At 33.6% G+C, this 17904-nt stretch overlaps 1 protein-coding gene across 3 annotated transcripts in view; it reads left to right on the top strand.

Annotated features, from left to right (window-relative positions):
• Positions 1 to 17904, top strand: part of TTC29 (tetratricopeptide repeat domain 29) — a 262443-nt gene that overhangs the window by 106355 nt on the left and 138184 nt on the right. For all 3 annotated transcript variants that reach the window (XM_031942002.1, XM_031942003.1, XM_003773156.3), the window contains exons 7-8: positions 2479 to 2691; positions 6154 to 6239. In XM_031942002.1, the coding sequence (XP_031797862.1) occupies positions 2479 to 2691; positions 6154 to 6239 (299 nt within the window). The remainder of the gene's footprint in view (positions 1 to 2478; positions 2692 to 6153; positions 6240 to 17904) is intronic.

Genomic DNA, 17904 nt, shown 5'->3' with positions numbered 1-17904 from the left:
TGTGGACTCTTCAAGATGAAATTCCTGCTTCTTAAAGGAATAGAAAATCTGCGTCCCTTAGTTTACAACTAAGATTTAGTACTGATGGTCAGAAAGGAAATTAACAAGGAGAAGTAAAGAAAATGTCAGTATGTGGTCCAGATGATCAAGGAGGAAATAGAATTAAGATTGTGAGAAATTTGAGGAAATTCAATGGATGTGGTGGTTATAATCAAAGGAAAAGCCCAGAAAAAATGGGCAATTCAAAACTGGGAGGAGGTCCCTATATCTGCATCCTCTTCCCATTCAAAGGTACTATCCTGGACTTGTTAAGATGTGAAATTAAAAGATCAGGTATTAGGACAATGGGGATTAAAGTAATGAGAGATCTTAGAAAAGCATCTAATTAATTCCCTCCTTTTATAATTAAGAATTAAATTAAGTTAAATGACTTACAAAATATTTCACCAACCTCATTATACAGATGAGTAAATTAAACCCAGAAAACTGTGGTGTCTTGCCCAAGATCCAATAACCAGCTACTGGCAAAATCAGGATTAGAACTCAGGCCCTTTGCCTCCTAATTCCTTATTGTAAAGTTTACTTCTATGAGATTTCCACCACATTGTGGAATAAAAGGAAAACTGGTAAAGGTGTCAGAAAATCAAGTTAGCATTCAAACCTTAGGGTACTGTATTAATGCAAATTTAATTAATTATTAATTAATGCAGTATTAATGCAGATCAGGCTTCTAAATTATGGTTCAGTATGTGACCCCTTTTGAGGAGTTTTTTGGTGGGTCTTTTTTTTTTTTGGTTTGTTTGTTTGTTTTGGCAAAGCAGTTGGGATTAAGTGACTTGATTGGGGTCACACAACTAGTATTAAGTGTCTGAGGCTGGATTTGAACTCAGGTCCTCCTGACTCCAGGATTGGTTCTCTATCCACTGCACCAGCTAGCTGCCCCTAGGATTTTCTTGACAAAGATATTGGAATGGTTTGCTATTTCCTTCTCTGATTGGTCTAGCAAATCCATTTGTCAGGCAATCAGAGGTTAAATGACTTGCTAGGAAGCATTTGAGTCTGTATTTGAATTATGCTTTTTCTGAGTGGAGACACAGGGGTCTATCCTTTGAGACACTGGCTTAGAGTAGTAGAGTAGTGTTGTATGTACTAGGCAAGGAAGGACTGAGAAGAGAAATGCTTCCATAGAATGAAAAAAAGCATCATCAGAAACCATGTGTAAAATGTTTTCCAGAGAGAGACTTTGAATTTTAAGGTTATCGTATTAAATTGAATGAGTAAACTCAACTTTATTGAGTTTGGGGAATATTTATTAAAATTTAGTGATTCTTCCTCTTTTCACCACCACTTTGTAGTTGCTATAAACAAAGATGGAGAAGTTAGCGTCTTTGTATTTGTTGGTTTTCATATTTATTCATGTAATCTGGACAAAATTTGTCATTTAAAAAAAAAAAGGAAATTTTAAGAGGGTGTAGCCATTTTCATGACAACTATCTGGATCCAAATGTAATTCTTATCTGAGGAAAAAGGTATAGTCTATCTAGACAGGTTTCCCAACCATGATAAAGGATTTCATAGAGACTTAGCCAATTTTTAGTACCCTTTCACAGGCATGATTGTACTTCAAGAAAATAATAATATGAGCCAGTCCATTGTAAAGTGATTCTTTTGAGGGGGAGGAAAGACAATTTCTCTGGAGAACATCAGAAATGTGGGCTGCCTGTGGTTCAGGGATGGCTTCCTAGAGAGCCCCAATTAGGAAATTTCAATGAACACTGCAATTTTTTTACTCATTTCCACAAAGTAGTGGATGCTAATGAGTAAAGTATAATTAGTTTTGTGCAGTTGGAAATGACCATACTAGAAAACAAGTTTGCTTAACATTTTTAAGGAATGGAATGGCCTGAGGCAATATTAAGTAATGGCTTTCCTATGCTGGGTATTTTTGTACATTTCTGCCAAATATCTTATGCTTCCCTCAGTTTCCACAATTAAAGCTGTTTTTTAGAGGTAATCTTTAGTCAGAATTGTTGTAAAGTACTTTGAAATGTTGCTTAGGGATTTATGATCAATTCATCCCTTATCAAAAAGATAAAAATTGGAAAATTGGTATTTGGTTTCATTATGATAATCAACATATAAAATGGCAGGAGTTTCAAACTGGCCCCCAAAGATAATTAATCCATCTTAAGTCATGCTAGCCAAAGTCAATCTCTCAGAGGTGATTGCCCATGAGTCCAGCAAAAGGCAATGCTAAATTCCAGATCCTATTGAGTTGTCCTTCCTCCCCATTTGTTTCCTTCAATAATTACCTATCATAGGTATCACAAATTCTTAATCATCTTGCTTTATGCCTCCTGTAATTCTCTGTAAATCTCTATCCTCTGGGCCACACACTGTGGATCCTGATGTATACACAAAATTTTAAGTATTGTAGGTACTTCCCAATTTGTATTTATGAATGACTTATTTTTTCAGGTAACTTTGAAGAAGCTGTTGAAAATTATGAAGCCTTCAGTGACATGACAGAAGGACGGCTATGGCAAGACGCAAATGGCCATTTACTCAACTCCATTGCCTGTGAAAATCTCCGGAGGATTTACACGTTGCTAGCAGAAAAAATGCTGAAGGACAAACAATATAAACAGGCCATCAGGACTCTACTGAAAGCTTGTGAAAGAGCCAAACAAGGTGGGTAGGAAAAAAAATACATACTCACTTTCCTTCTGTTAATGCACCATTCTGGGCTCTCCCAGGAGCAAAGTAAAAATTGTCAAGTGTCTGACTGGGTGATTATTTCCAATGAAATTCAAAGACAAATGCCATCAATATACTTCCAAATTTCACTATAAAACCAAAGTGCCTTCTTGCTGACCACAAGAAATCCATTAGTTTCTTGAAAGCTTTATCTCCAAAAATGCCATCTTCTGGGAACAACATTGTAAAACAAGAAGGCTGTAATCAGAAGTTAGGGTCATTTATGGAAGTTAAGATGTTTTTCCCCTGAGGTCCTACACTTTCATTGTGTATAAGCATCAGGTCATTCTGAAAAGGAAAGAAACTGAGGCTGAGTTGTCACAGGGAACTCAGTGGTCTTTTTTTGGTGAAATAAGTAAATTTTTTGAGTATTAGTAATAAATTTAAGACAAACAGCATAGAAAATAGTTCTATGAAGGTTGATTTTTACAGATAACTCATAAATAACTCCAGATTTTTGCCTAAGAGACCAAACTCTAATTTTGAAACCCAGGCAGTGTGATGTAATAAATTAAGGGCTGAAACTGGAATCAACAATAGATTTGCATTCTGCCTCAGATACATCCTGATTATATGATCTTTCAGGTTCCTCTTCTGTAAATTCAGTGGGAGGGAATCAATATTTAAGGATTCTTCCATATCTCAGTCTAGAATCTTATTACCCAGTGAAGAGGGGATTCAATTTTCTTGGTGGGAGAAAATAAGAACAAATTTACTCCCAAGAATTAGCTTTCAAGATCAGATTATATGTATTATTTACAAGATTTAGGAAACATGTATGCATTATTAATGATACAATTTGTGAAATATATAACATTGTTAGATTTGCTTTATATAATTGATTACATATTAATTTTGTCATTAGAATAAATCTCTTTTTTTGAAAGTAATGGCACCATTCCTTTTTGAGTTCCATTCTGTGGTTTCCTGATTAACTCTCCTGGGAACTTAACTTAGAGAAAGTTCATTGATTGAAAATTTTCAAGACTTATCTATTTTTGTTTTGAGCTATTCATTATTCAATCATGTCCAACTCTTCATGACCCTATTTGGGATTTTCTTGGCAAAGATATTGGAGTGGCTCACCATTTGTTTCTCCAGCTTATTTTACAGATAAGGAAAATGAGGCAAACAGTAACTTGCCAAGGGTCGTACAGCAAGTAAGAGTCAGAGGCTGGATTTGAACTCAAATCTTCTTGATTCTGGGACCAGAGCTCCATCCACTGGGCTTTTTTTTAATCTGGGAAGACACATAATTAAAAATGCTGAACCAATCTACAAGTACAGGGAAAAAATGCTATATTTGCAGACAAAGGAACTATTTTCAAATTCTGGCTCTTCTGTTTGCTTCTATGACCCTATTCAAGTCATTTAGCCCAACTGGATTCCAGTGTCCTCTGTTGTAAAATGGAGGGATTGTTCTATATGATCTCCAAAGTCCCTTCCAACACTAAGTTAATCAGTCTAAGAAAAATTCTGAAAAAAAAAACCTTCTTTTCAATTCAAACTTTTTAAAAACAAAGTTCTTTTTTTTATTTCGGAGTGCTTATCACTTAGCTGTAAATGGATCCTGAACACTGTTACAGAAACAGCCAAAATTTAATCGCAGGACTAATAGAACAACAAAACAATGGATAAATTAAATTCCGTCTTTAGCTTTACCATTCATTATTTGAACCAACAGTACAGCATTGCTTCTCTTTTCCAAAGATTTTGGTTTCAGGGGAATTAAAGTAATTAAAAGACTTTGATTCTATGTATGTGTAAATAGACTCTGAAATCCATATCCATCATCCCCACATTTGAAGTTTTCCCAGGTGTAATGCACTCAGATCTGAAACACTCAGCCAAAGACCAATGAAGAATTTCTTTTTTTTCCCCTTGTACATTGGAAAATGATGTAAGTGAATTCTGGTATGGGTCAACTTCTCAGTCTGCTACATAATGGACATCATGACTAAAACCACTTGCTGAGTGTTGGTCGTGAATAAGAATGATTAGCTCATTCATGGATTATCCATTCTAAACACAGTGGGGAAAGACCCTTACTTAAATAAGGAATCTACCTCACTGACAGATCTTAAATGGCCATTAACAAATGGAATCGCTTTTTGACATTATATGAGAATACATAGAATTGCATCATAGAAAGAAAAGCCAGCCATTACTTCCTATGCTAAAACTTCTGGCTTTACCGAAATTGTTCCTTTTTGAGCTGATTATAAGCAAATGATATCAGTTTTCCTAACTGCTCTTTGTTGTTATTGTTTGGTCCTGTCGGACTCTTTGTAACCTCTTTTAGGTTTTCTTCACACAGGTACTGGAATGGTTTGCCATTTCCTTCTCCAGATCATTTTACAGATGAGGGAACTGAGGCAAGCAGGGTTAAGGGTCATACAAATAGTGTCTGAGATTTGAACTCAGGTTTTCCTGACTCCAAGTTTTACATTCTATCCACTGAGAAATCTACCTGCCTTGCTAGGCACATACCTAGTGTATAAACATACACTTAATGTTATCAATTGCTATTGATTAATTAAGAGACTTGCTAATGTGTGTGTCACAGGACATACTTGAACTTAAGTCTTGGATTACCACCATGATGCCTCTAAATTTTAATGCATTTGAAAACTACAACCACAAAGTTTATCATGTTCATAGCATTTCTTTGAAAAATACATTCTTTTGTCTTATAGTAGTAATAATAATCATAAGTGACTCTAGATGAGCTCTTTTTGTAAATCTTAGTTTCTTAATCTGTAAAATGAGAATGGTAATATTTGTATTCTCTGCCTTCCAGAGTTATTCTAAGAAAAGTGCTCTATAAGCTGTAAAATTATAAAATTTTTAGATCTTTTCGTACAATAGACACTTTTGACAGCCTGCTGAAGTTTGTGAACCTTCGTTTCAAAATAATATTTTAAATATATAAAATAAAATATATGTGATTCAAAAGAAAAATAATTATGTTGAAATGCAGTTCTCAATTTAAATTTTAAAAGTTTAATTTTTTTTCCTTTTTGTGACATGAATGTGGAAATATATTTTGTATAAATTCACATATATAATTGCTATCATAGTGCTTGCCTTTTCAATGGGTAAGGGAGGGACTTGAAAAAAGGAGAGAATTTGGGCTTCAAAATTTTTTTAAAGTATGTTAAAAATAAATAATAATTTTATGGAAATCTTATGAGAGAAAGTAATAATAGTTATTAATGTTATTATTAATATTAATTAATGCCAGTTAATATTTCTATAGTTATATAGTGCCTTCTATAGTCACCATTTTAAGCACTTTACAAATATTAGTTCATAAGAGCTATGCTATAAATGTGGCTTTTACTACTTTAATAATTTCTTTGGATCATAGGGTGATTTTCTATATTTTCTTTTTAGGAGGTGACAAGAAGATGGAAGGAGAAGCTGCCTTTGCTTTAGGCTTAGCGTATCATTCAACTGGAGAGTCTGAATTGGCAAGATCAGTAAGTGTAGCAAAAATTGTTTTCTTACATTTTCTTTGTAGCCTTACTTCTACTAGGTGCCCTGCAGAAATGTGGTGAGCTGATGCTAGTGAGTTGAGGTTGAGGGGTGAAAGTGGAACATCAATACACATTACATTTGTACATAGGGCTGCATATTTCTAAATCACTAAACCATTATCATCAAACACATGAAAGCATAATAATAATGGAAGAACACAACCATCTATTTGACAATCCCACCCAGCTATAGGAGAAATGAACTCAAGTGCCAATAGTAGATGATAAAGGAAGAATTGTGTTTGGGTTAGAATTTAGAATAAAATATGCAGAGAGGAGAGATTTCCAGGCATTCCTATCATAGGTGTTGGGCAATGGAATGGGCAATAATGAAAAACCTATAATGCTTGTCTAGTGGGATATCCTTATTTATAATCCAAGGCAAAGCCTGTCCCAAACTCCAGTAGATTTGTAATTTTATCAATGGGCTTATTGTGTAGATAGTAATCCATCAACTTTTCCTGTGTAAATGGATCCATTTCTTCCCATAAATTCTTCATAGAAGGTTAATGAAATATACTTGTGACCTCCACTGAATTCTTTTGACATTAGACTTTTAATGGAGTTGATAAACTGTCCATTGGTTGACCCCTTCATTCTTCCTAGATGACCAGTACATATTTTCTTTCTGGTCATACTTTTCTCTGATAATATCCTTTCTCCTACTTTTCTACAATTCCTTCTCTGATCGAATGACATGATTATAAAGCACATAGCACAGTGCCTACCATGTAATAAGCTCTACATAAATGTTGTCTGTTATTGTTGTTGCTGTTTTGTTATTTTTGAAATTTTATTAATTTTTATTATTAATTAAAATTTTAAATTAAATTTTTAAAATTTGTTATTTTTTTCATAGCCTGGTTGCACCCACTATGCATGTTTCCATTTCTCAACTTTGAATTTGGAGAGATTGTAGTATTTCACGACCTACAACCATTGTATCACTGGAAGAATATCAGTGCTAGAATAGTAGATGTTAATCTATGAAGAAAAATTAAAATTGACAGAAATGTAGCCATTCACCTTTTTTCTAATTCCTTCCATCTAACTTTCCCACTCTGTAAAACAATGGCACCACCTTCTATTTTCTCAATGCTTATTGTGTCCTTTGCACTATTCTAAATAGAATAGAAGGGTATAGAAGTTACAAAGCTGACAAGAAAAATTAAAGTTAAGATGTGATATATTCTCCATTGTTCAGTTTGCTCATCTTTTATTTCTACCAGTTATTCTTACATAATATCTCCCATGTTAAATCCTGATTGGGTATTAACATTTGAAAAGGTTTCCAAATAGTTTCCAAAACTTTGCCCCATTTTCCAGAAATACTTATCCTTTCTCTTAGTTCCTATATTCTATCACTCTGGATCATTTATTTTAACTTCTCTGTGCTTCTGGATCATTCATTTTAACTTCTATGTGACTAACTTTCTTATAGATAATTATATCCTAATGCTAATGTTATTTTGAAGATATTAATAGCATTTGCCTCCCAGGAATCAGTGAGATCATTGATCAAATGAAGTTTACATATAACAGGTGTTTTGCAAAGAAGGGAGGAAGAAAGAAAGGAAGGAAGGAAGGAAGGAGGAAGGGAAAGAAGAAAGGAAGGAGAGAAGAAAAATGTGTTCAATGCTATGTGGAATAAATCTCAGTATTCTTTTTCTTGCCTGTTAAAAAGTTAACAACTGACCTGATAATTATGGTAAATAAGAGAAAACAAAGAATTAATTTCTTCCAGTTTTGTTATTTGCTAATGGGGAAGGTTTTTGTCATATCCAATTCTTCCTGACCCTATTTGGATTTTTTGGTGCTAGTGGTGGTATTTTGAACTCAGGAAGTTGAGTTTTTATCTAGTTTTGAACTCAAGTCTTCTTGACTACAATCTGCCTACTCTTTATCCATTGTACTACCTCATTACCCCAATGGGAAAGGTTTCACAAATTGTGAAAAGAAGGAATATTGGCTAAAAATAGCAAATTTCTCTGGCCAATAACATTTAAAGAGTGACAGACTATCTGAAGATCTGGGAAAATAGTTTCTTCTGTGCTGGTATTCTTTGGGAGCTCTTAGATTTGGAATCGGAAAGACTGAAGTCTCAGATTAAAGCTTTTATCATTAGGGTTCAATCAGTGTTGAATCAGGTTTGAAAATTCATTGGCAATCTTTGATCGTAAGCGTCATTTTAGCATTTAACTTTTAAATATAAATTTGCCTTCTATTGTTTGGCTAGGTGGTGGTATAGATAGAGCACTGGACCTAGAATCAGGAAGTCTCATGAGTTCAAAGATGGCCTTAGACACTTACTAGCTGGGTGACTCTGGGCAAGATCCCTAGCCCTGTTTGCTTCAGTTTGCTCATCTGTAAAATGATCTGGAGAAGGAAATGTCAAATCCCTCCAATATCATTGCCAAGAAAACCCCATTGGGATCACAAAGAGTTAGACACAACTAAAATTACTAAACTATAAATCGCTGGCTACTCTATCTAGCCCACTTGAAAATTGTAGGAATATCAAATTTATTCAATTATCAAGATGGTTGATGTATTATTGATTTTCTAGTATTCATCAATAATTAAAGATAGCATGGCATGGTAGAGAGAAGGCTGAATTTAGAATCAGGGAGAACTGTGTTCAAGTCCAACATGAGTCATACTTGCTGTGTAACTAATGGAAAAGATATTTAATCTTTCAGTACCTACAGGCAAATTCTCTTAAACAATAAGTTTTAAAGAGAAGTTGCCCATCTGCATCTGGAATGGGAGTTTCAACAATGGGAGCCCCAAGTAATGAAATCATAGATCTGGACCATAAATAATAAATAGTCCTATCAGAAATTATATTGCTAACACAGCCATTTTATTCACTTACTTGGTTTTATAAGGCAGAACTTTTAAAAATGCATTTTAGTTTAACAGTTCCACAGAACAGTAACCTCCCTAGTTTCATTTCTTTCTGAGTAATATTAAAAGTAGTTTATATTACTAGAGTGCTTCATGGCTACTAAATATCATAGACATCATCTTTTGATCTTTAATAATCTTATAAATTAAGTAGTACAAATATCATTAATTCCGTTAGATGAAGAAACTGAAGCTCTCTGAGGTTGTGACCTACTCTAGTTCATACATAAAGTGACAGATCTCAAGACTGCAGCTTATCATCTGACTTCAGATTCTGTGATCATATATCATACTTCATCTTATTATTAATTAAAGTATATCTGCTAATATGTTTATCTTCCTAACATCTGAGAATATTTTAATAGTGTTTCTAACATTCTGACCTGCCTGACAATGCTGGAAAAAATCACACATTCGGATCTTCTGGGATGTACCTGTGTTTCAGATAAAGCTATCTTGGTTCTTTGTTTCCTTTCTCAAATAATCAGAAGAATACTATATATATATATATATATATATATAGAGAGAGAGAGAGAGAGAGAGAGAGAGAGAGAGAGAGAGTAATTAAAAGTGAGATCACCGATTTAAAGCTTTTAATCTCCCATTTTTTCCTTTTTTAAGCATCAGGACACATCATGCACTACCTTCTCCATTCTTAATGCTTTTTCAAAGATCATAATCATCTTTCCTTTAAAACCTGTTATACTTCCTAAATTTCCTATTGCTGTCTATCACCGCCAACATCCACATGCCCCTTAAGCTTAAAAATTCAGTTTTTATCTTTCCTTTTTCGCTTTCTGTGCTATACACAAGTAATCGTGGAGCCCTATTAAGTCTATCTTCTCAATATCTCTCCTTTCTATTTTGCTTTATTTCATTGTCATCTCCTATTTTGGGCTCTTATTGCCTATAATCTGGATCAATGGAGTAACTTTCCAATGTCTCTTTCCTTTCCAACCACCATGCATACTCATCCCAAAGTCATCTTCCTAAAGCACAGTTCCAATCATGTCATCCCCCTACTCAAAAGTCTTGAATAAAGTCCACACTCTTTATTCTGGAATCCAATGCCCACCCACATTGTCTCCCACCTGCAACTCCCGCCCTAACACTTGCTACTACCTCCATGTACTCCTCCACTCCAGGCAAACTGATCCAGTTGAAGGTACCTAAACACAGTCCTAGCTACACAGACACAACCCAAAGAAAATGGACAAAACTCACATTATCTATGCTTCTAATTGAACTTAAAAAAAAAGATATACCAGAGGAAGATTAACCAGTGCTTTCCAATATCACCATGCTTGCATCACTGTGAAAAAGTTAAGACTACAACCTTACCTTATTCAATAGACTAAAGTAGACTGGAAGACTGAAGAGTGATGACAGTTTGTTTTAAGAAGAGAAAACCAACAGCTATCTGCTATTGTTCCCATTTGTTGGAGTTTTTCATTTCTGATGTACCAATTTCCTGATTACTAAACTGTGAAAAATAGCTAACATGTTGGTTGAAAGAGAGATACAAAAAGACATTAAAAAGAGAGATAAGGCGTTAACAAACTTTTTCTGAAATGGATCAGATAGTAAATACTGTAGTTTTACAAGCCAAAAAGGGAAAATTGAGGATATTATAAAGATAATTATTCAAGAAAGAAATTTCCCTAATTTTATTGGCTTATTTCAAAATATAATACCAATATTAATAACAATACGTACTTAAGTACAATTTTTTGTAATTCTGTTCTCCTAATTAAAAGAATTGAATTCTTTTGGGGATATAACATTTCACTTAATGGAGGTTCAAAGTTAATACTCCCTATCATCAAAACTGATTATTAATGTTCATCTGTTAAATGATCTGTAATGGAATTTTACATAGTTCATCCTGTATAAATTTATACACATATATAAATATATACCATAATGTACATATACATATATTCACATAGATAGGTCTTGCTAAATACTGATCCATAGGCATATAATTTTAATTGAGCCAAAATACTGAATATATTAAGCTTATTTTCTCTAGATGCATTAATTCAGCTGCTTCATTTAAAAATGATTTGATTAAGGAATTGTACTTTCCTTTCTTGGCAAAGACATGATCCACTTGGAAAATTAGTTTGGTTATAGCCTCATTTTCATTTTTTATTTTTGCGAAGGAATTATGCTACAATGAGATATCCTCTTTTAAACTTTCTGATTTTTTTAATCATTGTTTTCCTGGGAGTTGCAAATATTGTGATAAGTGCTTAGTCTAGTAATGTTGGAGTAGATTATATTCTTTTAGCACAGCAACAATGTCATTGCCATCTAATACTTTGCCATCTAATTCAGTAACAAAATAATCTACACTCAACTGTATCTTAAAAACATGACTTTCAAAGCCTTTCTGATTTTAACATGATGGGTACACATGGATAATAAAAGTAAATAAAATGTTGCAGTATAGTGATATCCATGGCAATATACATACTTTAGTTATAACTATCTCACTACAATTTGTAGCACACTGGATAGGAGTGCAAAATAATGAGAGCACCATATACCTACAGTCTCTCTCATAACTTCCTCACTCGGCCAGTAGTATAAAAACAGCTGTAGACAAAATATAAATGAATAAACATGACTGTGTTCAAATAAATATTTATGAACACTGAAATTTGAATTTCATATAATTTTGTGTAAGAAATCTTCTTTTGATTTTTCTACTCTATAAAATACAAATATATATACTTATGTGTACATGTCCATATACATACATTCACATATACACCTACACAAACCCAAAATAGGAAGTTGTATGGATTTTGTCCATGGATTATAGTTTGCTAGCCCCTGGGCTAAAATATTGAGGTAAATAAAATAAGGTAAAATTCATCAGGGATATATTGAACTAAATCAAATAAGGTGATATTACTAGGGATAAACTGAGCTAAATCGAATAAGGTGAAATTCTGTGGGGGATAAATGCAAAATATTTCATTTGGGAACTAAAAACTAATTTCTGAAATAAAAGATAGGAGAGGAATTGGACCAGCAACACGTTAGGGAGAAAAAAGATCTAATGGATTGTAAACTCAACATGAGTCAGAGAGTTATATAACTGCCAAAAGTTCATGTGATCTTGGACTATACTAAGAAAATCCTAGCTTCCAGAAATAGGGAGATGTTGCCCCTCTGCATTCTGCCCTCATCAGACATCTTCAGTTTTTTGTTTAGTTCTGGAAACTACAATCTAAGAAGGATGTTGGTGAACTGGAGACAATCTACAGAAGAACAAGTCAGATAGTAAAGGGCATTGAGTCTTTGTCCTGTAAGGTGGAAGGAAATGGAAATATTCCACTTAAAGAAGCGGAGATTCATGGACCATATCATCTGTATTCAAATATTTGAAGAATTATCTTATGAAGGAGGATTAGACCTATTGTGATTGACCCTAAGGGGCAGAACTAGGAAAAATGAATAAAAGTTGCAAAGGCAAATTCCTGATCATGAGAGCTACCCAAAAAGTGAAATGGGCCACCTCCAGAATTTATGGGTCCATCCTCACTGGAAGCCTTCCAACAAAAGCTGAATAACTACATCTCTGGTCTTAGGGTTGGTCACCACTGCAAGGTAACCAATTAGGTCTTTTTTATTTCTTTAATATTCAGTAATTCTGTGACTTCTCTTCCAAAATATTTTCTTTTGGTCACTGAATAAATTTTATATGAATGATATCATGCTTATATTTATGTGTAATTGTATTTTTAGCATATAAGAGGACAGTATAGAAAATAGTAGAATAAATCAATGTTTTCTTTAAGAGAATCTTGAAGGGTAGCTAGGTGGCACAGTGAATAGAGTGCTGGAACTAGAATCAGGAAGATTCATCTTCTTGAGTTCAAATCTCAGCCACTTAATGACTAGGATCCTGGGCAAACCACTTAATCTTATTTGCCTCAGTTATTCATCTGTGAAATGAACTAGAGAAGGAAATGGCAACTACTCTAGTATCTTTGCCAAAACAATTCCAAATGGGATCCTATGGAACCAGAAACAACTGGTTCAAAAAAAGAAGATTCCTGAGATTTTATTTATAACTTTGATTTTTTTTTCTTTTGCCAAACATTACATCCTGAATTTTAAAATGAGTGGTGAGTCGGCTGTGGTTTTCATTCCTTTCATCCTGAAAGCTGATCAATATGCATATGAGCTAAAGATCAGCAGCATTTGCTATCCGTTGAACATAAGTTGTCTTTACTTTCCAATTAGAAATCATTGCCTACGATTTACCCGTCTGTTCTCAGTTTAATGGTCTCCACATCCAAGGGGAGCTCAGATGCTTACAGAGATGAAATCATTGCATCTTTCTCCCAGAGGAGCCCTGGTTATCATTACCCATAACATGCCGACAATATTGCTTGGAGCCAGTTTGCCTCATGGTACTGTGTAGTTCATCACCAGCTTCTGTTACATGCTAAAGAGGTCTTGCCACACAGCTTGGGACTATTTGGGGGTAGACTCAAGGGTCTCAGCAGTTGTCTTCCTGCTTTGCATCATAGTTTTCATCTTCTTGATCCTTTTGTCCTGTGGTTTACCTCGGGCGGTCGCCTTCTAGGGGAATCTAAGCAGAGCAGCTGTGGCAGGTTCCATTTCCCCACCTTGTTACCACTCTGTAAACTCCCCAACCCACCCCCCAAGACTGAAACTTTTTTCTCATTCATTTTATTTTCTCAAAAGGCAAAAATACTTAGGTTCAAAATATACATCTGTTGACAGAATCATTAAAAGATGTAATAATGATAAATAATTAATAATCCCCTCTGAGATTATTTTCCAGACACTTAATATTGGATCTCCTATGTCGTGATTTATATCTTCCCCTATTAGAATGTGAGCTTCTTGAGGGCAGGGATTATTTTTGCCTTTCTTTGTCTCCTAGAAATTAGCACAATATCTGGTATTGATAGTAAGAACTTAATAAATATTTATTCGTTAACAACAGCAACAAAAGTAATATATGCATGGGGTGTGTACATGTACACACACATATGTGTATGTGTATATATACACATACATTACTATCATATGCATATAAACAGATTTTTATTGCATGTATATATTTATATATATGTATAGTTTATATAGTACATAGCATATAGTGTAGTATATATAGTATATGCATATATATTTTGAAAATATACTATTAACAGATCTATATATGTTAATGTGCATATATACATAATGCATATTTGTGTGTATATATGCATATATACACACAATGGGGTCATGATCATTATATTTTCACAATAAAGAAAAGAGTTTTATTTTCAAAAATGCATGGAATTGAGAATCCTCAAAATAAATATACATCTAAAAGGTATAAACAGGATCATAATATTTCACATGTAACTCTGCTTAATGCATTTAGAATGATCCTTCTTTGGAGAGTATAAATAGGATTTATGATGGCACCTAATGAAATCTCTTAACTTTTCATAACTTTTGGATTTATGAAAAAATGTAAAGAAATCATTTGGTTTAAATGTTAAACTATGGTCTTTTTAAAACATTAAGGCAAATATCTGTGTGATAATAGCTTAATTCAGCATCAAAGACTACATGTGGAGTCACACTTATGAATTATATGGTTTGAATATGACCTAATGGGTGGGGAGGAGAATAGCTAGCTTTCAAATTTTTAATATTAGTTTCTATATAGCCTCTTTTCTTAACAATCCCCTCCCCCCCTGCATGATTTAAGTAGTTATCTGTTGGGGCTAAATTTTCTAGTGTGTGTAAGATAATATTTCAAAAAGCGAAAGGAATTTCATTGCTTTAATTATTAGAAAGTATAATCTACTATTCATATATTGAGAAAATAATCAAAAATGTGAAAAATTGCTTTCAATGCCCTGGAGAGCTAACATCTCTGTATTAAAATACATCAATATATGTCATTGAGAAAGGACAAACCTCTACAAATTTGACAACCACTTTTTAAAGAAGGCAGAAATTTTGCTTTCAGTTCCAGTGAGTGTTTATTTTTTTAAAAAAAAAGCACAACTGCAAATAATTTCAAAAATATACTCAAATTTTAAGTATAAAGACAATGAATGAATCATGGTAACTATTTTATTCATACTAAGATTACCATGAACTTCAAGAAACTGATGGCTCTCTATTTTGTAGAAAAAAGCAATATAAACCTGAAGTTGGTGAACTTGAATTTAAAAAAAATTAATTTGGTTAGCTATTCAACATGATTGGTTTCCTTTGTAATCCTCTGCATTTTATCTTAATCATAGATTTCACTATCAAAGAAGTCCATGAATAAAATGGTCAAGATCCTTTGATCTAAGTAAATAGGTGGGTAGGGCAAATAGAGATAGATAGATAGATAATTAGATAGATAGATAGATAGAGAAATAGGTAGAGAAACAGACAGACAGATGGACAGATTGATAGACAGACACAGATAGGTGGATGGATGGATAGATAGATAGATAGATAGACAGACAGACAGACAGACACACATAGATGGTAGATGGATGGATGGATGAATAGAAATGCTTTAATGATCAAGTTCAGCCTATTAAAATGTTCAATAAAACATCAAAGTCTCCTGTGTAATCCATCTTGAGACTGATTGTATAATAGACCTCAAGGCAATGACACAGCTGTTAGCTAGAGGCCACTGAACAAGAAGAATAGAGACCATACCTGGAAAAGTCCAGAATAGTTTATAATATTTGATGATGATTAGATAAATTTGTAATTTATCTAAATTATACTCTAAAAAAAAATTTAAGAAAGAAAATCCAGGCTTCTTAAATATTCTCAAACTTTCCCCCCAAAGTGTTCATGAATGCATGTAGAGGAATAGGAATAAAGAATAAAGTCACTGATATATGTAACTATCCTCACCCATCTTACAGGTGAGGAAATTGAGATAGACAAGTTAGGTGATTTGTCCAGTCATACAGCTAATAAGTATCTGAGGCAAAATTTGAACTTGGGTCTTTCTAATTTCAGGTTTAGCATCCTATTGCATCTCGTAACTCTCCATCCTGTCTTTTTTTTTTTTTACATTATTAAAAATGGGAAAAATATAGGAAAATTAGGATGTACTATAATTTTCACTAACTTCAATGACTTTAAAGAAGGCAGATTTTTAACTACAACAAATGATTAGATTTACAATAAAAGTGTAAAAATAATCCTGAATAATAAATCTGTTAATTGCTCATTCTCATGTTTAGGCTTTAGCCATGCCATTGTATATGATTTGTATAATAGAGTCTAAGATCCCCTGATGACAGATATCCATGCTGCCCAAGCAGTCTCTATGTTGGCCAGAAGGTAGTAGTAACAGCAGCCTTTTCTACTATTCATTTTGCTGCTAATAAAGTGAAACAGTCATTTATGAAATTTTTATTTGTGACCCTGAAATTTATGCTTATGTGCAATCTAGAGACCTTTTAAACAATACATATTTTGCAGTCCTGATTTTCTTTTCAACCTCTGAAAAGGAAAAAAAAATTAAGCAAGAATTTACCATTTTAAAAAATAAGTGATTTTTAAGATGTCAGATATAAAACAGAATCCACCAAATCATAAAAGTCCTTTACAATGCAAAAATCATCATTCTAATTCATTTTTGTCTCATTCAATTCACAGACATCTGGATATACTTGTTAGGAACTATAAATGCCTTTAGAAAGCATAACTCAGTTGGCATAATCTTTGCCTGTACACAAGTCAATATGAATTTTACTACCCTTTAAATAGTCTGGCTTTTGTTCATTTTTATTATGATATAAAATAATGTAAACATAAAGGAGAAGGCAAGAAATTCATTAAATGTTTCTACTAAAGCATGCTACTCCTACGCCCGATATAGTTTATTATTAAATTTTAATAATAGGAGTTTTAAAAGTAAACAATTCTGATAGAAGAGAACTGGCCTTAGGCAAAATCTTGAAGCAGGCAGGTTGTTTTTGCTATTTCCCTATCTCTTTTTCTCCTTTCTTTTTTTTAGTTCCTAGACATTCAGGACTCCCCTGGCAATAATTCTGGGACCCCTCACCTACAATGGAAGTTGGGGGAGCCAGTTATCACAAGCAGTATTGTAAAACTCATGATGAGGATAATTCCATCTGACAATTTATAAAGAGACCCAATATTTGGTGATTTTTTTCAAAGGAAACTAGGCTAACATCTACAGATAGGAGTCTAATCCCATTCTAACCTCTTCCTCCCAAGTTAATTAGGCTAGTTTTTCCTTAAAAGTAATTGAAATCATCCTCAAGAGTTGTTTCACTCGAGGGATTAAAAACTCAATCTATTGACATCATTTCCTTGTCACTTGAGTATAGAATTCATGAGGAAGCTGATGAGCCCTCTAGGATGCTTAGTTGCTACATCATGATGGGCAGTAAAGGCAAAGGAACTTCACCAGATGAATCATCCCTTCTCCTACTATGGCTCAGTAAATGCCATTTTCATAGCCATTGGATGTCTACAATGTCTAATTTTGTTCCATTATTGAAACTAAATTACAAGAGGACTGGCCAGAGTCAAACCCAGCCCACAGCATTAACATTATATATTCTTTACCTCCATTTATGTGAGTTACATAAGATCATGCTCTTCAGTCTTGTATACTGATACAGCAAAGATGGTGTTGGAGAGTATTGTTTTTCCATTCCTT

Source organism: Sarcophilus harrisii, chromosome 6 (assembly GCF_902635505.1).
Source record: "Sarcophilus harrisii chromosome 6, mSarHar1.11, whole genome shotgun sequence".
NCBI lineage: Eukaryota > Metazoa > Chordata > Mammalia > Dasyuromorphia > Dasyuridae > Sarcophilus > Sarcophilus harrisii.
The sequence above is the reverse complement of the archived record's forward strand: the minus strand, read 5'-3'. Positions and strand labels throughout refer to the sequence as shown.